The 22,153-nt window shown below is 36.5% G+C and overlaps 1 protein-coding gene across 3 annotated transcripts in view; it reads right to left on the reverse strand.

Moving 5' to 3' along the window:
- Positions 1 to 13,413, reverse strand: part of eif4e1c (eukaryotic translation initiation factor 4E family member 1c) — a 39,291-nt gene extending 25,878 nt beyond the window's left edge. Inside the window, exons 1-2 of one of the 3 annotated variants that reach the window (XM_039737852.1) lie at positions 13,297 to 13,413; positions 1,075 to 1,166 (exon numbers count right to left, since the gene is read on the reverse strand). In XM_039737852.1, coding sequence (XP_039593786.1) covers positions 1,075 to 1,166; positions 13,297 to 13,314 — 110 coding nt within the window. In that variant the 5' untranslated portion in view covers positions 13,315 to 13,413. Of the gene's footprint in view, positions 1 to 1,074; positions 1,170 to 13,178; positions 13,206 to 13,296 lie in introns of those variants that run through there. The other 2 variants (XM_039737846.1, XM_039737862.1) reach the window with 2 other exon arrangements.
- Positions 13,414 to 22,153: the final 8,740 nt, after the last annotated feature.

Consider the following 22,153-nt stretch of genomic DNA (forward strand, 5'->3'; position numbering starts at 1 on the left):
TTATTGGTATATTTTTCCTCAGTTTAAAAAGGTTTAATTTTCTTCTTAATAAAAATTTTAAGGCAGTACTTCGCCGCTGCGAAACGCGGGTATTTTGCTAGTATATAATATAATGCATATCCTCTGTTGAGCACTTTTTAATTCATTTATGCAGAGTGAAACATCTCACACAAACCCACACGTGCCGTCATCATAAAAAATGTTACTGATTTAGTGTTTTCAGCACACTAGTGTACAAACAGTATTTAGAAATGCATAATTGTTCAGAATAGCAATCAGAAAATGTAAAAACTAGTAGTAATAACTCTGAGATTTTACTTATTGTAACTATTATCTTTGTACCATTTTTCACCTATTTTTGTTACTTTCATGTTTTTTTTAGTTATTTTTACAGTGATATTTATTTTCATATTTTCTGTGGCCGGAGCAATGTTTGTGCTATCATGTAACACCAGGAGGTGCAGCATCATTACATTACCTGGAGAGTATTTAAGATGGCTGCACTATACTGCCAGCTTTTAAGGCTTTGGATTGTATTCAGACATTCGCAGTGCTAGTGTTCTTTCTATTCAAGGTAACAGTTACTTTTAGAAAAAAAAATTGTTAAATGTGTTGGTATTTTGTTTGTCTTCCTGAATTTTGACCATTGCATATTACCCAAAGTTCTTTAATGTTGCCTTTTTATGCTGCTATTTCAATCATGGCAGTACATTGTTGTTTTGAAAAAAGCAATTCTCCCACTACACAAGTAAGAGTTTACAGAAAAGACACATAACAGTATGCATAGTAATTAAATATTCTGGTCATGGCTATACTTTTTTTTTTCAACTTAATGCCTAGGTAACATTTGAACTGATAATCTTGTATAGATACTGTATACAGTATGTATACATAGCACAGATTTTGCCTCAATGTTCAAGAAGTTTATATTTATTAAGAAAGAAATGTTAACCAATTAAAACAACAAAACCTAGGCAATACTTTTTCACACAATGATTAAATTCATACATACTGTATGCAGATAATCAATAATTCTAAAACTGGACCATATATCAAGTTCTTTTTAAAATGTACCTGTTTTGTAGAGGGTGTTTGATGTATTGTTCTGGGTTACTAACCACAGGTGAGGATGTCTCAGCTGTAATTTCTTCAGATTCACTTCCACGCTGCTTAAAAGACACAAATATTTAAAAATGAATACATTTTCTACTTAAAATAGTACATTACATTCATGAGAAAAATCAGTTACTATAACTTGAATGGCACTTACTACAAAAAAAGAGATCATTTAACAAATACTGTGTGACTTTAAGCCTTGTATTTATAGCTGAAGCCACCTCAAGAGATTAAATAAGGGATGCCACATTTAGCTATTGTTTCTTCTGTCTATCAATTCTATAAATCTTTATTTTGTACAAGAATCATAAGTAGCAAAACAGGAACTACAGCTTTAAAATTTTTGTCAGCCCTTAGGTTATGCACATGTTCTGTTTCTGCCAATGCACATAAATGGATTTTGTGTGCAAATGGGTAATTCCATGTCAAACCATCACACTTTTGGATGTCACTGTCACAGATTTTAACGAAACTCGGCATGCTGATTTGGTCATATGAGTTACCCATGGAACTGAAATTGCACATGTCTTTAATCAATATAAAGGGAGATTTAGGCTAACAAAGTTTGAACTTATTTTTATTTTTGTAATATGACTTCGACTGGCTATATCACCCTAAACATAAGTTGCACAGAAATGGTTCCCATATTGTTTTACAGCTCTTATTCACCTTGATGTTTTGTGTAAAAACTATGCTGTCCCCAAAATGAAAACTTACCATGTTATGAGTTACTGTATTATAATATAAAACTTTTAATAGTGTCCTACACAGTCCCCAATACATGAATGGAGGCTTGCATTTATTCTCTGATTGAAATAAGCACTTCTACAGATGTCCACCAATCAAAGCTTCTGTCCATTTTCAAAAAGACCACAGTTATGCATATAGGACTGAGGGGTGGAGAGGACTGCCAGTGCATACAGCAGTTGTCTACACTGGCAATGACATGAGCTGCTCCATGTGATAATACCAAGACAACATATATTTATGGTGTCAATGCTTTGAAGGACAAGGCACATCTTCAAAATCACACACGTAATGTTGAATGGTATACTGAAGAATGTGATGCTGTCTCACTGTTGTACATTTATTGAGTACAAGATTAGAAACAATAACAATTCTGATCACTCATGTAAAAAAAACATGGAAACAGCAAAACAAAGGCTAAATATTTAACAGGAATCTTTTTATATAATACGCTACCGTGGCTGTTTGTTTGTCTGTCCAGGATTACATCACCTGTAGCTCGCAAACCGTATGGCCTATTGACTTGAAATTTGGTACACATATACTACGTGACGTCTGCTATCCGCTTTCGGGGTGATGATTTTTATTACTCTTTATTTTATTTTAGAATCAACTCTTGGCAGCACGCAACAGGGCGGCCGTGCGGCGCATGCGTATGGGCGCCGTTCTCATTCTCTACCATCTTCGATAATCATTCTTGAGGTAGATTGAAGACTTAAGTGCCAGCTTAAGTGAAAAATTAAAGAAAACATACTAAGTAATTGCAACACAAAAACTAATTTAATCAGTTTTAACGCAAAAAGATTCTAATGAAAGAAGAGAAGCAGCGGACCGTTAGGGTAGAGAAAAGAAGAGCTGCTCAGGAAGCAGCAAGCGCATCAACCTCTGAGCAAACTAATGCTAAACAGAGACAGAGAAAGAGGATGAAAACTAGGAATGCTCAAGTCAAGTGTATTCACTGCACGTTATCGTGCAGTATGTCCTTACTCGTACTGAAATAAAGGATTTTGGAAAACCGACAGAAGAAGCTTTTGAGTTGGAACAATGAAAAACAGGAAGGATAGAATTGGAAAATTAAAGAACAATGAGTTTCTGACATTTGGAATTTGAATTAATTTTACTAATCTATTAAATGTTATTTTTTAATATTTTTAACAAGCTAAAGATACAAATCTTACAACAGCAAAAATTACAAACCTAACTGATTAGTTCACTAACAAACCTGAATTTAAAACCATGTTGTTACACTAACAGCTTTAAAGAGAGTTTGTTTAAATAGGAATATTCTAATTTATTTTTAAATTCACTAATTTAACAGTACATATAGAATAATTGTATGTAATTTTTGAAAACAAAAGGATGTTAACAAAGGTCAATGGAAACTAAAATCATCAACTCATTGAAAATCTAAGTAAAAAACGTAAGTAAAAAAAAAAGTAAAAAACTGAAAACTGAAGGTTGATCTAACTTGTGCAAATTTCATCATAAGAGTTCGTAATGTGACTCAGAAGTGTGTATGGCCCCCACGTGCCTGTATGCACTCCTGAAAACATCTGGACATTCTCCCGATTAGACAGCAGACTGTGTCCAGGGGGATCTCCTCCCAGACCTGGATCAGGGCATCAGTGAGTTCCTGGACAGTCAATGGCACCACTTGGTGGTGTCGAATGCACTGATACATAACATCCCAGAAGTTCTCAATTGGATTCAGATCTGGGGAAAATCATCTAGAAACTGCCTACACACTTTGGCCACATGAGGCCGAGCATTGTCGTGCACCAGGAGGAATCTGTGGCCTACTGCACCAGAATTTTGATCACAAAGTAAAACCTAAAGAAAAAAAGTGCAGAAATTCATGTAGAAATGTTTAAGTAATACTTGATTGTGTAAAAAGTATGTTCACGATTTCCATGCTAATGTCTTGCAGCAAAAAAAAAACAAACAAAAAAAAGATCTATCCACTAAGAACATTTCAACCACATTCAAGTATGAATTAACATGTATTCCTAACATTTTTTTTGTTTAAAGCTCAGAAGTTGGACAGTTTTTCTTCACACACAGAAGCACAGATAAACAGAATAAGTGAATGTGGTTGACAAGTAGTTTGGTATCTATTAAATGTCAATTTCATATTTCTAAGAAATTAAAGGGTCTGATGCACTGCATTGAACTGAGAGGCTTGCTCTTGTCAAAACTGTTCTAATGTTCCTATATTTTACTTAATTTATCTTCAGTCTGACTTGAACAATCTCTTCAGTCTCATGTAGGTCTGACATCTGCAAATTAATAAGATTTAATTCCATTTAACTTCAAAATTAATAGTTATCCAATCTTCCATTTATTGACAAGGTTAAGTGCAGTACTGCACTGTAGACAGTCAGGTTTGCCTGACTGAGACATTTCCCAGAATGCATTACTAAGAATGTTTATCCAAATTTTGGTTGGAAAGACATAGACTCTTGACATAAAAAATAAGCTTTAAAAATATCTTAATACTTCTTTTGTGGACTAGGCTAGATTCCTTTAACATAACTATTGAAACAAATAATCTAGATAACTAAAATAGGTGAAACAGAAGCAAAATATGCAAAAGTATAGATAATTTACTGTATTATTCAAGACAAGACTGAAGGCAAATTTAGCATCACCATGGAGTGGGAGGAAAGTGAAGCACCCTGAAGACACCCATGAAGACCCTAGGAGAACATGCAGCCTCCATGCAGGAAAGAACTTGCAATTTGAACCCTGGTCTCCTCCTTAGTACCTCTTTAAATTTTCAAATGTAAAAGAAAAGGAAAAAAAAAACCCTGAAACATCTTTACAACACCACACAGCAGACTTCTGTGTTGTGAGTAAGGTAGTAATGGACCGATGTTAATGCTTGAATTTATTAATCAGCTAGGCTTTCTTAATCTTATAGACAGTCTATAATTTTGATTGTTTTTAAAATAAAACTAAGACCATTTTTTTGAGGGATAAGATGCAAATGCTTTTCACTTTATTACAGCTCTCAAAGAACTTTCTGCAATTTGTCTATCAATGTGCTCACTCGCTACATGCATGATGACTCACACTGGTATACACGGTGATATCTGAAAATAGACAACTCCCCTGTCAGATGACTAGAAGCCTGTCAAAATTAGCTGAACCAAAAAATTCCTATTTTTGAAGAGAAAAGCATTTTTAAACAGGAATGGTAACTATTAAAACTTGTTTGATTAACTTATATTAAGATCTTAAACCAAATAATCTCACAGATTAAAACTGTGAAATTCATGGCAAAGTTATCCCGTGATTTCTTTTTCTTGTAACGTTTCCTTTGTGCACCCTGTGAATGAGAATGTGCTATAGAAAAAAAATATTATCTACAAACTGTGCGATACAGTAGTGAAATACATGCAGCGCATCTACAGTGCATTACAGCATTCAAAACAAGCACAATGTGTCAACCCAGACTTCAGCAACCTTCTATAGTGTATTAGCAGCACTACCAAGGAAAAAATTATATCAGATGAAATCATACATGGGTACACAATGCATAACACCTTCTATGGATAAACATTTTTTATGTAAAATTCGTTTGTCTACCAACCAGTTATTTTGAGCCAAGGTACAACATTTCATCTAAATACACTGTCACAAGCTGTACAGGACAAAAAAAATACCAAGGAGATGCAAGAACGGAAAGCTCAGCTGGCCTCACTAAATAAGCTTTTGTTCCCAACTGACTTTTGGATTGCTGCAAGAACTGAATATTACATCACAATAGCGTGTCACTACATTGAAATTGGTGGTACTACCGACACAAAATATTCATTGACACATACAGTTGACAGCCTTGCTGAAAAGCTAACTGCTGCCATGTAGACACTTGGACTGTCAGACAAAGCATCCGAGTGTGTGCAAGATTGCGGAAAAATTCTGTGTATGATAATTAACCGAACTCTGTGAACTAGGTCTCTGAAGCATGTTTAGCTCGTACAGTGCAAATCATATCCAATGATGGATTTAAAATGCATTGCAAATGTGACAAGTACCCCTTTACCAATATCTTATGTCTAAACAAGAATGCATAAAATGCTTTTCAGTAATATACAGACAGTTTGCATTTAACTTTACATTAAAATGATGCAAACACAAAATACATGCAAATACATCAAGAAAACATTTCCTGGGAATTTTTCCTTTCATTACTTTCGTGTTTTATTGATCAAGGTGTTTCTTTTAATGATTAATAATTCTAAAATTAAAGCAAGTCAAATATCACTTATAAAATAAGATCCAAATTTATATTGCTTTTTGTAACAAATACAATAAGAAAAGAAAAATATGTGCAAAAAGTACAGAGACCAGTATCGCAAATATGTGAATTAGGTGATATTTAGTGGTGATCTATTGATATAATGTACACCACATTAAAGCAACAAACTGCCAAATGACAAAGTGATTTAGTTACTTTATTAGACTCTTCTGGCCATTTACCCCAATGAGCCATCTGCTTCATTAACATTATAAACTTACTATACTGTACATTATATTAAAATGTAAGGATGCAGATTGGGAAGTCAGAAAGCATTTTTTATTTACTCATACTCCTGATATTAAATGCTTTTTCACTTAGACTGTTTGTTCACACATAACTGAAGTTAGTAAACTGCCAAAGAGACTGAAACTGAAGGTCTTCCAACAATATTCTGCTATGTTAAATGTATAGACAATCAAATCTAAACTTCATGCATTTCAGCATGAATGAAGCTTTCATAATTTGCTTTAAAGAATTAGGCATAAGCCGAGTTCAAACAGTATTTGAACAGAAAAAAAAAACTGCCCAATACCATTCCAAGAAAAAAGCATCAGGTTAACTATATATTCTGCCTAGTAATAGTTCATTTGTTGGTTCCAATATCTGTGAGGGGTGTACAATTAAGTTAAATAAATGCAGGTGAAAAAATTATCTGGTGGAAAATATGCCTTGTATTTGTGTGTATCCAAGATATTTCAACAAGGAGAAAGTCAAATAACAAACTGCTGCTGAAAAATGATTAAGTATTGCAATTGTAGAGAATATAAAGCTTCAGAGCAGCCAATAAGTAAACAGAACTCAAAGCCAATGAATGAAGGATGAGAAAGATCTTTAATCCAAAAGTTCATTATTGCTTGACTGCACTTCACCGTCAGCATTGAAGGGCATTAAATTTCCATATTTAACAATATTTTAGCAAAAGGACATTTTGGAACATTTTGAACATAAAGCTGGATAGCTGACATTTCAATTGCACATTCAGATTTTTTCATGACTGTGCTTATATTGGTTGGTGCCGTTTACTTTGGGTCCCCATTCAAGTCCACAGTACCAGGAATGTTATCTTCATTAACCATTAAAAAGGAAGATTAAAAATGTTCTCTCAACATGGGTTGTGTAATGGATACAAAAACTACCATCCTTTCACCAAGGAATCATTCTAGCAGACATTTGAGCAGTACATGATCACTAGTTTATATGGAGAAATATAAGTTTCTATAATGTACACAATTTTATGCAAATAGTATTAGGGTAAAAGTCGTAATGCGATGTAACATTTGAAACTGATAAGCTGTGAGGGCTGAACAGTTCAAGGCTGTCAGCTTATTCTCTGCCACCGACTCATAGTGTGTCCCTGAGTGAATTATTGCTCTCACTGTAGAAATATGGAAGTAGCACTAGTATGACAAAAGCATCGACTGACTAATGAGATAAGCTACACTTCTGCTGTTTATGGTGGAGAAGAACCCACATTTTATTGATAGATTCAATGTCAGTTTGAAAGGTTAAACAGCTATCCAACTCTTAAATCATGACAAAAACAGAACAGTGAATTTGGTGGACTCAAGAACTACTGTATTTGGTGTCTACACACTTCTCTTAAGGTGTATAAAATCTGAAACAGAAAGTAGAAGACTCACATATAAAGATAGCTGATTTCCAACACACAAGAGGAGGGCAAGTGAAGCAGATTCTAATAAATTGGGAGAACTTTTAATTTAGAGGATTGGCTGTCATTCATTTACGGAAATTTCTACCAATAGAACTGGAGCATTGTTAGTTTCTGTAATGGAGAGCTGAGAACAGCAAAAAACAGCATCATGTTATGAGACTTTTGTTCAATTTAATATGTACTAGATAAATTGCAGGCTACTGGTATTAAATGATTCTGTGAATCATAACATTTTTCTATAAATGCTAAGCACAAGCATGCTGGTGTGTTTATGTGGTTAGATAGTCCTTAAGCATATATACAATGGATGCTTGGAATAGACTGTTCTCTCTTGAATTTTCTTATACCACTGCTCTTCCAGTGGTAGAAATATTAAATACACACATAAGATACCCTGATTACATTACTCCCTTTTCAAGGAAATTTTCTAAAACTGTTTACAGTTGTAGACATATTAGGGGTGAATATTGCCAGGATCCTCATAATACAGCAGCTTTACTTTAATTTTCTTTTTAGTATTAAGTATGGCAATATATTTGTAAAATATTTCAGCATATCGTTTCCGTTTTGTTTCAACAAAATATGAATAAATTGTGTTAATCGATTAAACTTAACTCTATTAGTCTCTAGTAACAATACTGTAAATAATCCTTTAGGATATAAATGCATGTATTTTGTAATAACATATTACTCAATGTTATTGTTCATGTTGGCTTGCAGATCTGTATAAGCAGCAGTCAGAGAAACAGAGGAAAACTCTCTTGGAAGATAAAATGGACAACACTTGATTAACAATTATTCCAGGTGACCATGTTTAAAGACAATTTTAACATCCATGCACCATACATTGTTCACCATCAAACACATTCCTCCTCCTTTGCTTTTACCTGACATTTCACTCCTATCCCCATGAAAGAAAGTAAAAAGCTATATGGCTGTATTGCAGTGTCTGGTTTCTCAGCAGTTACCTACATTTCAGAGAAACAAAAAAACAGAGCAGTTTCTGTTGTCAGTCTTGCCAGTATGTAATCTACTTTATTATCCAGGAACTGTATATTGGCCAGAAAAATACTGGACCGCTGAGGTCAGTTGCTGTGATGTTTCGCTCTCATTGGGACACCTCCCCTTTGTTTCCTAGCTTGTCCAGTTATTATTAGTTGAGTCAAGCCAGTTGTGTTGACTGAGAATGGTTAGTGGCAGTGACGTATTTATTAAGTTAAAGGCCAAATTATGAATACTTGCACCGATGTTTAAAAGGGTTTTTCTATCATAATTAATTGTTATGACTTCACTAAAAACAAAATCATATAAAAGGAAAAAAAAAAACAAATGTTTGTGTTTAAAGTACTTGGGGCTACATAAATGTACGGTGCCGTGAAATACAAATAGACTAGGATTATCAAATAGATTTGACCTAGGGCCATATTCTCACAAATACTTTTTAGGCCTTTAGAGGCTCCTTAACCTCACAAACACAAACACCTCACACACTTTAAGAGACACGGTCTCTCATTCACTCCTGAGCACCCTCATCAAATCACCCACACTACAGGTCAGTTCAAACATGTGCAATTTAGGACGCTGGACTGGGTCAGCCGAATTCTGCCTTTACTTGCTACAAAAGACAAGATTCATCACCGTACTAGCTTTCTTCACGAACACTTAACTGGGATGTTTGTTTTCCTCCCTTCTGCTATCAAATGGCCACATCATTTGTTAACTACTGAAGATTAAAAAAAAGATTTTTGCTACATCTTAATCAGTGTTTATGCATCTGTATCATTAGTAATTTAACTTTGTGTATAGTTAAGTATGCCAATTTCATAAGGTTAGGCTCTGAAATGGATAATTGGGCTAGATATACAGTAAATGAATATGTTATACAGTTTAAAGAAAAAAAAAAGCTATTTATTAATCCACACCCTAAACAGTACCAGAGCAGGTGCAATTTAACTGTCTCAAGAAAGCAATACAAAGCTCTAATTACTTACACTATTTAAATGGAAATGGGCTGCAGTTCAAATGGTATTTTAAATAAGCCAAGAATGTCATTGGCATAATTAAAACAAAACACATACCAAAACTCTGTAAATTAAACAATTACCACAGCCACAAAACTTTTGCTCAAACTAAATGATTAACACATAAATATAAAAGCTCCAATCATAAACAGAAAAGTCCAATTTAAATTTCCTATGCATACATTTAGGGCAAGTTCTTGGTTCATGGAAACAGTAATGTAGGCCGGCAAATAAAAATGTCAAATACAAACAAATGCACAAGCTCCAAGTGTTCCAAAAATCCCTGCCACTTACTCTTTTATTATGTTATAAAACAATCTAAGCATCTTGTTGCTTGCTTTTAAGTTAAAGTGATCACGTCATAGCTGCTTGCTGCTTATATAGGACCTGCAGGTGTACATCCCAACAACACTAAAAACATCCTCAACTAAGAGGTGTTCATTCATAAAAATTGTGACTTTTTTCAGGTGTCATTTCCATTCTTTTCATACACTCCAGCCCCAGATCAACAAAAGAGCCCAATGAGAATATCTTCCTTAAAGAAGAATCACTTTTATATTGCACACTCTATTTGTCTTTACACAAATTATAAGAAAGACAATCAGGGCTGTTGCTTTGATGAAATTTTGGTAAGCAAAAAGGTGTGATATTTTGAAAAGAAGTTGTTTCACCATAAGTAAATATAAACCAACAACACATTTAGCCCAGATACAGGAGGTGCTGCACATGTGACAGTATTCACTAGGCTAGAATATAATTTACTTTATGGCTGTATAGTGAAGAAATATTGGAAAACAACTGTTCCTTTTTTTCCTTAAAGGTTTCAGTTTGAGAGACAACATGCATAATCATTGTAAGGACTTGTGGTCAAATTGTGCCTAGTGTGAAATCAGATTTTTTTGTTCTCTAGTTCTCATGGCAATTGCTAAGAGTAGAAATAAATGTAAAATTTTGGAAGTTAACTTGCTTCCTCAGTGTGACTCTGAATGACACAAATTTGTTTCAAACCAGAAGTACAGTAAAAAATAATTAATGAAAATTAATTTATTCACAAAAATCAAGCTGGAATTAGACCAAAAGCACATTTTTTGTCATCACACTGATCACCATTACATGACATTTTACTGTAGCTTAAACCACACTTCAAAAATGCATGTAAATCATATACTTTCCTAGAAATCAGCAAACACCTTTATGCTTACAAGATTTAAGTTTCCTTACAGAATTCCAAACGTAATTTAAAATATCCTGTTAATACATCCACCTTAATAAAAGGATAAGTGTCTGTGAGTCTGTCTGTGTGTCCTGCCAAAAGATGGTGAATCACAAAAGTTTTTAGTAATAAAATGCAATGCATTGCATTTGTCATTCCAATAGAAGGTATATCAAAAACATTAACACTGCTTTTATAAAACCCACACCAAATGGCATGTAACAGATGCATTTTATGGTGCACTGGAAACATTAAAGCTGTGGTCTATGTTGATTACTTAAACTAGTTTGTCAGGTCAAAATCTAATAGGTAAAAACACACATAGGCAAATCAAACATGTTGGATGCTCATCTTTTAAATATGTTGTCTTTCTATCTGTCCACTGATATTTGGCTCGTAACTTTTTTAGTACTGTATGTACATATATGCTTCATAGGTGGAAAGCAAAGACTGAACAAGACTCTCCTGCCTTCGAGTGTCAATTTGCAAATACGTTAATTTACAAAACTCTTATAAAATTATACACCAAATCAGATTCAAATTTTATATGGACTCTTGAACCATGGTAGACTGATGTGCTATCCAAGGTGAAGTTTCCTCATATACCAGCTCACACAGCCCCAAAATTAGTATAAAGCAAATCTGTAAGTGAATAGATTTTTTTAAAATTAGTTTTAGCAATGCTGTACAACAATTGTTCAGAAACGTGTTTACATTTTGAAATTATTCAGAACCGTGTTTACATTTTGAAATTGTTATGCAGCTACAGCAAATGGTAAAAGGTAGAAAACTAATAATATGCAAGTACATTGTGAGCCCGATTAACCTACAGGTGTACTACGGTTCAATTTAGTGTTGCCAGTAAATGTCACAACACATCTTTGTGATGTGTGAAACAAGTGGAAGCAAAGAAGTAAATTCACAGAAGCACAAACAGCGGGCAAGCACGGTTTTGGGGTCGTTATTGACACGTGTACACAATTCACTTAAATTCTTACCAGCACATAGTTTCGTTAGTTGATTAGTGCGTTTCTTTTTTACTTTGATTCGACAAAATCGGTAGTACCTACAGTAACCTGCAATCTTAATTCGGCGTGGGCACGGCTAGTAGAATGAGGACATATAAGATCATTACTCCACTGTGCTTAATACAGTTAAAGCACTGTAACGAAAACCGTACCTGTTACAATAAAATTACCCTTTACAATAAAATTACCCTAATTACATTTTTAAAGAGCCAAAATTATTGCAACAACACATAGCAATAGACTTGCTAGAAATTATTTTCCTAAATTAGTTCCCTTTTACCAATCAGAGAAATAAGTTGCACACGTTTTATATACTGTTGCCGAAAATTAACTTTTGCTGACACTTCAAATTATAGCGGAGTTAAACGATTCTTTTGTTTAAACGCGCAACGTGTTATCCGTTTTTCCGCTCACCAGAAAATAGAAACGTGTACATACACGATCTTACCACATGTTTCAAATATTGCAATTAGAAGACCGAAAAAGGCCGAGCACTGCCTGTCTGCTTAGATGGCATTATGTAAGAAGTATTTGTATGGCTGGTATTTAGTTTATTTCACTTTCGAAGTTTAAAACCGACAGATCCGCTACTTCTGGAACTTCTAACGGATAAATGATACGCTAAACATTTATACGGGGCGTGTACAATGTTCTATCGCAAAGGTATCGAACCCAAACACAAACAGTAACGAGCATCAAAACATAATCAACCGATCGAAACTCCAATTAGATATTTAAATAATATGAACTTAACAGACCAGTCAATGGCTACACATATAAAATAAAACGGAACTAATTCGGCGGCTGTCAAATATTCAATTCGCTTCTTTTCCTCTTTTCCAAAAAAACACGAGGCGACCGTCGAGCACACTTTGGGCACGGCAAGTTGGGCTGTGTGGCAAATGTTGGGTCGCTACAAGGAAGCAAGAAGGGCCGCGGCACGCACACTTGAGAGCTCGGCCAAGCTCGTCTAGCCAACCACGCTTGCGTCTTTGAGCATGTTGCAAATCAGACGGCGCCGGCGTGCTTTACCAAAAGTCGTCCCATGAAAACACGCCTTTTGGCATCCCTTTCATACCCAGTTGCACATGTGAACATCTGCCCTATTCAGAAAAAGAACAACGAAACAGTTCAGATCATCCAGACCGACCCGATTTTATTTTTGCGGCCCACCAGTCTGTCTGTCACCCACTTACCGGCTCCGACGTCGCCATCTTGAGAGTAAAACTGCGGCTGTAGCAGCAGCAGTCCGTTCGGCGCTCTTGCGTCACGCGCTCGCCGCACTACGGCAAGCCGTTGAGGTCAAAGGCGTCTTTTTGCGCGAGGTAAGGACACAAGCAAATGAACGCGCGTGCCGGCGGCTCCGGGAATGACATCACTGGGTGACTCATCCACTGACGGTTTTGAAAGACGCTTTCCTCGACACTGAATGGAACTTTGCTTGGAAGACTGCCCATTCAGGAGGGGGAGACGGTGTTCTTTACTATGACAGTTAGCGAGTCTCAAAGTTAAGTGTGTATCGCCTGACATACTAAGAAAAGAATGCGGAACATTTTCTGGCTGTTCCTAGTATGCTAGTGTAATCAGCATTTATTGCACACAGGAAAGGCCTTTAGAAAATCCAGGAGGGCGTGCAAATCTATCTATCTATCTATCTATCTATCTATCTATCTATCTATCTATCTATCTATCATGGAAATGTTTGATGAAATGTGGGGTGCTGGACAAGTGCTGTGTTCTGCTAAGGGGGATGAGTTGATTTTGAACTGGTAAATATTAAGTACAGAGTGGGATATCAATAGCACAATGTAGGGATTCTTTACTCTTTATATATTATGATTACTGATCTGTTATTTATGATTTTTTTTTTCATTTGTTTGTGGAGAAAGAGGCATGTACTGGTGTAGTAGTTTTGATGATTAATTATACACGGGGATAAGATGTGTGGTTTTTGGAATTCAGCTGAAGAAAGAGAAAAATGTTTATGTATATGCAGACACTGCAGACACACATATGTATATACTGTATATGTGCGTATGTGAAATTATGTATATGTGTTATGTATTATGTTTTTTATTATAATTGTGCATGTTTTTATTATTAGGAATGTTGTTTTATTTATAATATATACTTATGTCAAGTGAAAATATTAAAGTCTTATATTTATCATAGTATTTGATTGAATATAGATTATTTTTAAAATAAAATATCCTATCTATCACACAACACCCCATAATGACAACGTGAAAAAAGTTTACTTGAGATTTTTGCAAATTTATTAAAAATAAAAAAATTGAGAAAGCACATGTACATGGAATGCAGTGGATATCAAAAGTCTAGATTTTCCTATTGAAATATCAGCTTAAGTTTATGGAAATCATGGCATAAAGAGAAAGCATGTCTGAATCTTTTCACATATAATAAGATACTGTAACGGTCAATAATGTATGGTAAAACAAACATACATTTTTGAAAAGATAATCATGCAGTATCTCTCTATTATTGTAAAAAAATCCTGGGATGAGATGTGACTTTTTCAGAGAGATAGTTTCACGTCCTGCGAGACGAGACTTTGTGCCCAGAGATTTAACCACGCCTGGGGCCGGAAATAAAAGACAAAGAGTAGATGACAAAGTAGAACGTCGTAAAGAATTCAAAAACGTTGGCGCGATACACACGCAGAACAGGTTAGAGATAATGAAAGTACTAAAATTTGAAAATCTCAAAAAAATGATAGTAAAGATCGCATTAATGCAAACAAACAGAAATTATTACTCGATGAAATAACGGAACAGCAAAAAGACACTGAATATATTGTTTGAATTTTAACTTTAAGTTGGAGATTTGTAGATCGTCTAATTCGTGTTGCAATCAGGGAAAAATAGTGTTTCTTGCCAATGAAGAGGCACATCCACCTCTTAAAAGATTTGTTGTTTGGTGAAAGTGAAATCCACTTACGCAAGTGGCAGAGATGTGAAGTGGCCGGTACGTAGGGCTTGGTGAGCGAAGTGCACAGGGGGCAAAGCCCCCTAGTATAATAAAATGTTAAGATCTGTCTCTCTGTCATGTGATTAGTTGCAGATTACTGGGACTAGAGCCTTGATCTTTGTCTTATTTAAAAGATTATGACCTGATACTTACTGGAAATTCAGAAACTTTTAATTAGCTCAACCTCAGCAAAGTGATCTGTGGTCATGCATTTATTATGATAAAGTGATTGCAAAACCAAGAGACGTCAAAAAGAAAGAGCAGTGACATTTGCTGAGTGTCAAGAAAATTGCAGAAGCTGATAGCATGATAAAGAACACCATAATAGGAAGAAGGAAAAAAAAGAGCAAAGGCATCTGCTCTGCATCAAGTACGGGATACAGAGTTCAAGAACAAGAACACACTTAAAGAAGTACAAAATTTTACATATGACAACCTAGTAGCCATATACAGTACCTGTGGTGGTATGTTCACAGCAATGTGATCCAGAAACTAAGCGGTAATCATCAAATGGCAGATAGGAAAAGCAGACTAGTGGCATCTGCTGAGCGCTTCGCAAAAGTTGATTTAGTGATTTTATTTAGTGGCAAAATAGTGCAATAAAGATGACAAAGTGGCTTGTGGTTGTGTGTTCAAGTGATCAGTAAGCCAAGTGGTGACCACCATAATGGCAGCGACATCTGCTGAGTGTGTATTACCTAATATGTTCCAGAAATTCAAAAATTTTAGGTTGTGGCAACCTGGTGGCCAGGAAGGTTTATTGTGAAAAAAAAACATGGTCCCTACAAGCCCATCTATTAAAAACCCCCCAGCACATGGTACATATGTGTTCAGAGTTCATAATCAAGTGTAAGTATTGTATTTATTGATCATCTAGTATTAAACTTGGTGCACATCAGGCTCATAGGCATACAATACAAAGTCCATGATGCACACTTCAGGAACACCTCAAACACAATAATACATGGCGACAATCAGCAAGATCATCATTTTCTGAAAATGTTTATATTTTTACATCCATGTTTCCTTAAAGATGACTACTTGGCAAAGTTACATCAGTGATGTGATCAATGTCAAGCTGTATTTTTTGAATGATGAAAAAACAAGGAATCTGTGGCCAAAATAGACAAGTTCCCCTTGCTCTAGATTAGCCAATGCAAGCATTAAAAGACATCGTGATTTCTAGAATGGTGGAGTGGTGGCTCTGAGGCTAGGGATCTCTGCTGGCAATCAGAAGGTTGCCGGTTTCAATCCCATAAATGCCAGAAGAGGCTCTACTCCTTTGGGCCCTTGAGTAAGACCCACAACCTGCAATTGCTTCATCCTGAGTATGACATTAATCTGCATCCAGCATGTCCTCCAATTTACAGAGATAACTTGGGGGCAGGATTGGCACTCCAGCCACCATAAAAAAAATCAGGAGTTGTCTCCCCTAGACTTTTTTGTATACTCAGATATGGGGATGGATATTTGAGGAGTAAACCGCAAGACAATGATTATGTTTTTATATTATGTAAATTAAAGAACCATCAGTAACAATTCAAATTATATTAATGATATATTGAACAATTATTATAAACATAAAGTTGAATAAATCAGACTCTGCAGCTGCAGAAATAAAGTACCACTTCCGTTTATCAGAAATAGCTCAAAAGTTGATAGAAATTTACGTTTTACCTAACTGAAAGCTTACTCAAGTTATCATGTTTACATACACACACACACACACACACACATACATAATTCCAAAAATGGTATTTTCGGACTTGGGGAGGTCTAAAACGTCGAGATTCATCAAAACCTTGAAATGGAATTTTTGGAGGATTCCAATCTTTCCCTATACTTCGAATATGAGAAAATCAGGGAGGTCTAAAACGTCAAGAGTCATCAAAATCTTGACATCAAATCTTTGGTCGATTGCAATACTTTCTCTATACTTTGTGTACGAGAAAGTAAAAACCTCACATTATTCCAGTGTGGTGCAGATGTGTCACCTGCTGCACTCGGGACCCAATCCAGTTAGTTCATTGTATGGTGGGTGCGGCAACGCGCTCATGCTCCCAACCTTCTAGAGGAACTGAAAGAAATAATTTATTTATAAAGCATAAGAAATGTCAGCAGATCCAAATCTTTAACATCTTTTTTATTTTATTTTTTAGGACTATAAGTCTGCATGCTTTACTAGTTAAAAATAAAAACCTTCCAGTGCCTTGACTGCATTATGAAAACCATTTAACAGCCTGTGGAAGTACCTTTTGCTTCCTGTACAGATCTCTAGCAACTTAGCACAGCCAGGGAGATCGATATTTCCAAGCATTCTAGTAGGTTCTTTCTGTGTGAACATTTGCTAAAAGCAAATATGAAACTTTACAATGTACATACATGACAGAGGCTGCTTTTTACTGTATTTGTACCAATGTCTGTTAATTAATTACTAATCAGTAAACTGCATTAACAAACCATTCATCTATTAATCTAATAACTAAACCCACTTTTTCCAATACAGCATAGCAGTCCAGAGATTTTCCTGTTTTTCAGAAAAGCAGGAACCAAACCCGAATGCGGTGGAAGTCCATCATTCTGCAAGAGTCTCCAGTTAACTTGAGAAAAACTGCACTATCTACACAACAACCCACACAGGCAAGGGGAAAATGTACATAGACGAGAAATAGACTGAGCATTAAACATAGGCCTGAGGAACTGTTAGACAGTAGCATTAATTATAGAACTGCTCTTCTTGAATTTGTACTGCTTTTTTCTTAGCTATTTTTTTCTTTTTCTTGACCCATGCTAAAATATACTGTAACTCCATCAATACACTTGACTCTTTTCACTGTACTCTGTACAATTGACAATAATCTATCTTAATAAAAGGATAAGTGTGTCTGTGTCCACCCAGATGCAGTGTCTCTGTCATTCCAAAAGATGGAGCATCACTAGCATTAAAAATGTAATACAATAGTATTAAAATGCATTTCATTTGTCGTCTCAGTAGATGGTATATCACAAACATTAACACTGCTTTTATAAATCCCATGCCAAATGTCATATAACCGAGACATACACATTGCATGGTGTACTGCAAATGTTAACGCTGAGGTCCACATTGATTATTTACATTTCAATCCATTATTGTAAAAATAAAGACTTGTCCCCATATAATGGATGTAGCAAAGAAATATATGAAAAAAATGATCAAAACCCAAAAAGGCAATTGACAAATTGTAAAAGCGACAAAAGAGAAATAGAGAAATATGGCTGACGGAAATGATGTGGCAGGAGATGATGTCATAACGGGTGGACAGAAGTGACGTAACCATCGTGAGACGGGAAGTGATGTCATTGTAAATGTGCTGTAAATGACATCATCAGCTGGAGCCGGAGGTGGAAGTGACACTGGCCGGCCATCTTGGGAATCTAGAAGTTTGTGTGTTGAGTACATGGAATTATTTTTCTTCTTTTGGTCTGATGAAAAAGAGAGAGAGGCATTAGTACCATAAATCAACCCCTTATCTTGCAATGTTTCACTCACCGTAGGGCTTGTGACTGCTTCCAAATAGCACATGTGTGACACCATCTTAGACGGGTAGCACAGCTAGTGAACCTATAAACATGCAGTATATGCTACCACTACAGAGGAACAAGCAAGCAAGTCAGCCTTGTCTGTGCAGGAAAACATTCTTGAGAAATATGTGAATTACTCTGTTACTTAATTTTTTTGCATTTTGATATGTGCTAACCCGTGTCACTGGGTTTTTTCCCCCATTTATTATCTGTGCCCTAGATTCGCCTTAATGGTGGCCCTGGCCCTGGCAAACGGTGATCTGCTTTTTATGCTCTGAAAGTGCACCAGTGACCAAAATCTTTGTTGATTCATCAGAATCATTGTGTGGGCTTACCCAATGTTGTCATCTTTAATGGGCACAAATGGATGTCCTGCTCCTCCTTCATGCTCAACACTTACTTGTCCAACCAGTTTTGAACTTTTTAATCCATTCATAAACACTCCATTGCGGTAAGACACTGTCTCCATATTGCCTTTTATGGATTTTGGCAGGTCACTGTTTTCTGCTCTTCTTTGGTGCAAATGGAGAGCAGGGTGGCCATGTTTACACCTGGAAAACAACAAGATAAACTGACTGATCGAGGTCAGTCTTTACACTGTGACAACAGACACCCAATGTTTTCAAATGTGTGCATGTGAAGCTGTACAGCCAACCATAACAAAGTTAGCACAAAAGTGCAGATAATTATTGACTTACCCTCACACTGTATATGCAAATACTTTTGCACTGCTGGATATCTTGAAATTATTTAATTCTGTGATTTGCATCTTGCAATCTTACATGCTGAACTGCAGTGATAATTTGCTGTTCGTACTTTCTAGATCCACTTCACCTTCCTTGTATTAATACTCCCAGATCATGGAGAATGGTAATAAACATACTGTTTTGTAGTTCTCCCTAGTTTCCATCATTCAATCCAAACATTTAGTTAAAATGGCAGCAGAGGTTGATTTTAAATTAAAATAGTTATTGGAAACATGTTGCCATATCAACCAATGCAGCCTTACAGGATCAAAGTTACCCCACTTTATTGTAAAGCTTTGCAGGTAGTGTTATAAAGAGGCATCTGTAGCCTGTGGCCAGGGCCCTTGCCTGGCCGGGATGCCTCTACATTGGGAGGACTGGGGTAGCAAGTGTGGCCAGTACGTTACCTCCCCTGGGATGCTAGATAGCAACACCCCATGGGATGCAGCGGTGCATTGGACTCCTGCAGGGCTTCATGGGAGTTGGAGTTTGGTGCAGCCCTGTTGGGATACACAGGCAACACCAGGTGGTGCTGTAGCAGGAGCAGCTGAACTCTTATCGGCAGTTCTTCCACCACACCTGGAAGTGCTGCAGGAAATGAGTCATAAAGCACCTGGAGCACTTCCGGATACTTTATAAAAGAAATCAGCAGCCACTACTCAGTGAACCAGAGTCGGAAGGAGGAAGACGAAGCCTGAGGAGGAGTGGAGAAGAAAGGAAGAAAAAAGAGAGAAAGAAGTATTTGTGCTGGATTTGGGAAAATAAAAATAGTGTGTTCCTTGAACTTGTGTCTCATGTTCATCTGTGTCGGGTTCAGGTGGCAGTGCCAGCCTGGTGGTTCACAATCCCATATCATGAAATATGACATATTGCAGTGTTTGGCCTGAAATCAACATTTATGGATATCAATCATCAGTATGTTTAATGAAAGTTGGCCTCCTAATGTAGAATGCTTCTGCCTACTGCTATTATGGTATTCATATACAGTATACAGTAATCTTGTGAACCAAGTGCAGTATCATTTTAACCCTTTAAAATCAGCCCCACTGTTTTGGAACCTATGGCGGGACCGAACAATGATGTAAATGTTTTTAAAAACTGCATAAAATCATTAATTTCCACATTGCTATAATTAAATTACAGTGTTTTGCCATTAAAATGCTGTATTACATTCTCCAATGCCAGTTTTGTTTCTTTTTTCCCTCATATATGGCTGAATTGTGGTATCACAGTAACACCTGACCCCAATGTCTTTCTTGAACACGCTGATGCGATGGATAGACTACAGTATTATCTACTAAATGAGAGGGGTGTTTCAACTGTCAAATGATACCACAATCCACTTCCTATGTTTCGGAATGTTTATTTGTAAAGATGTTTCTTAATCTTGCAATTAGTACTATTGTAATTTGGATACACAGTATAATTTCTTTACCAGCTATATATACTTGGTGGGTAGAGTGGTGGCAATTGGAAGGTTGCTGATTTGAATCCCATGAATGACAGAAGTGACACTATTTATTATATTAGTGCCTTATCTATCTATCTATCTATCTATCTATCTATCTATCTATCTATTTCATTTGATCTATCTATCTATCTATCTATCTATCTGTCAATCGATCGATCGATCGATCGATCTATCAATCTACAAAATCCAACATCTGTCTGTCTTTATGTCTGTCTGCTTTTCACGAGAGAACTACTTCTTGGATTTAGATCAGGTTTTTTTCTATAATTTGCTTGAACATTCCGGTTGATTTTACGACTTCTCTCATCTTGCTAAGAATCATAGTTTGCTTGCAGGAGCAATATATTCATGCTAATCCGAGACAGAGGCTGCAGGCCGAGGGAAGGGGGAAGAGTGATGTCAGGAGTAGGGAGCTGGGCAGGGCTCTCCTCACTGTCTTGTTTCACTACTACCCAGGCAGAGCTACAGGGGACAGCTAGTCTATTATAATTGTGCTTTATCTATCAATGGGCGGAGTGGTGGCTCTGAGGCTAGGGATCTACCCCAGCAATCCGAAGGTTGCCGGTTTGAATCCTGTAAATGTCAGAAGTGACTCTACTCCGTTGGGCCCTTGAGCAAGGCCCTTAACCTGCAATTATGCTGTCCTGGGTATGAAGTTAACCCACATCCAGTTCTGCAAGAAGATACTCCATTGTACAGGAAGAACATGGGGGTTGGTGGTACGACTGGCACTCGAACCACCATAAAAAAAACTCATACTGTTCCACTGTGGTGCTGAAGTGTCACCTGCTGCATGGCTGCACTCTGGTCCCGGTGTGGTGCGTGTGGCAACGAGCTGTAAAATCAGAACATGCTCCCAATCTCTCTCTCTATCCATCCATCCATTATACAACCCGCTATATCCTAACTATAGGGTCACGGGGGTCTTTTGGAGCCAATCCCAGCCAACACAGGGCACAAGGCAGGAAACAAACCCCGGGCAGAGCGCCAGCCCACCACAGGGTGCACACACACCCACACAACAAGCACACAGCTAAGGTCAATTTAGAATCGCCAGTTAACCTAACCTGCATGTCTTTGGACTGTGGGAGGAAACCCAAGCAGCGCTACCCCCTGTGCCACTGTGCCGCCCCTCTCTCTCTCTCTCTCTCTATATATATATATATATATATATACCCTGACAGTAGGGTCTGCTCTTCAAAATGATACAATGCCATTGGTCTTCAGTAATATATGTGTTTGCTATGGATACAGTGAAAGTCGAGAAAAAAATGTCATTCATAT

This window comes from Polypterus senegalus, chromosome 1, assembly GCF_016835505.1.
Source record: "Polypterus senegalus isolate Bchr_013 chromosome 1, ASM1683550v1, whole genome shotgun sequence".
In the NCBI taxonomy this organism is placed as follows: domain Eukaryota; kingdom Metazoa; phylum Chordata; class Cladistia; order Polypteriformes; family Polypteridae; genus Polypterus; species Polypterus senegalus.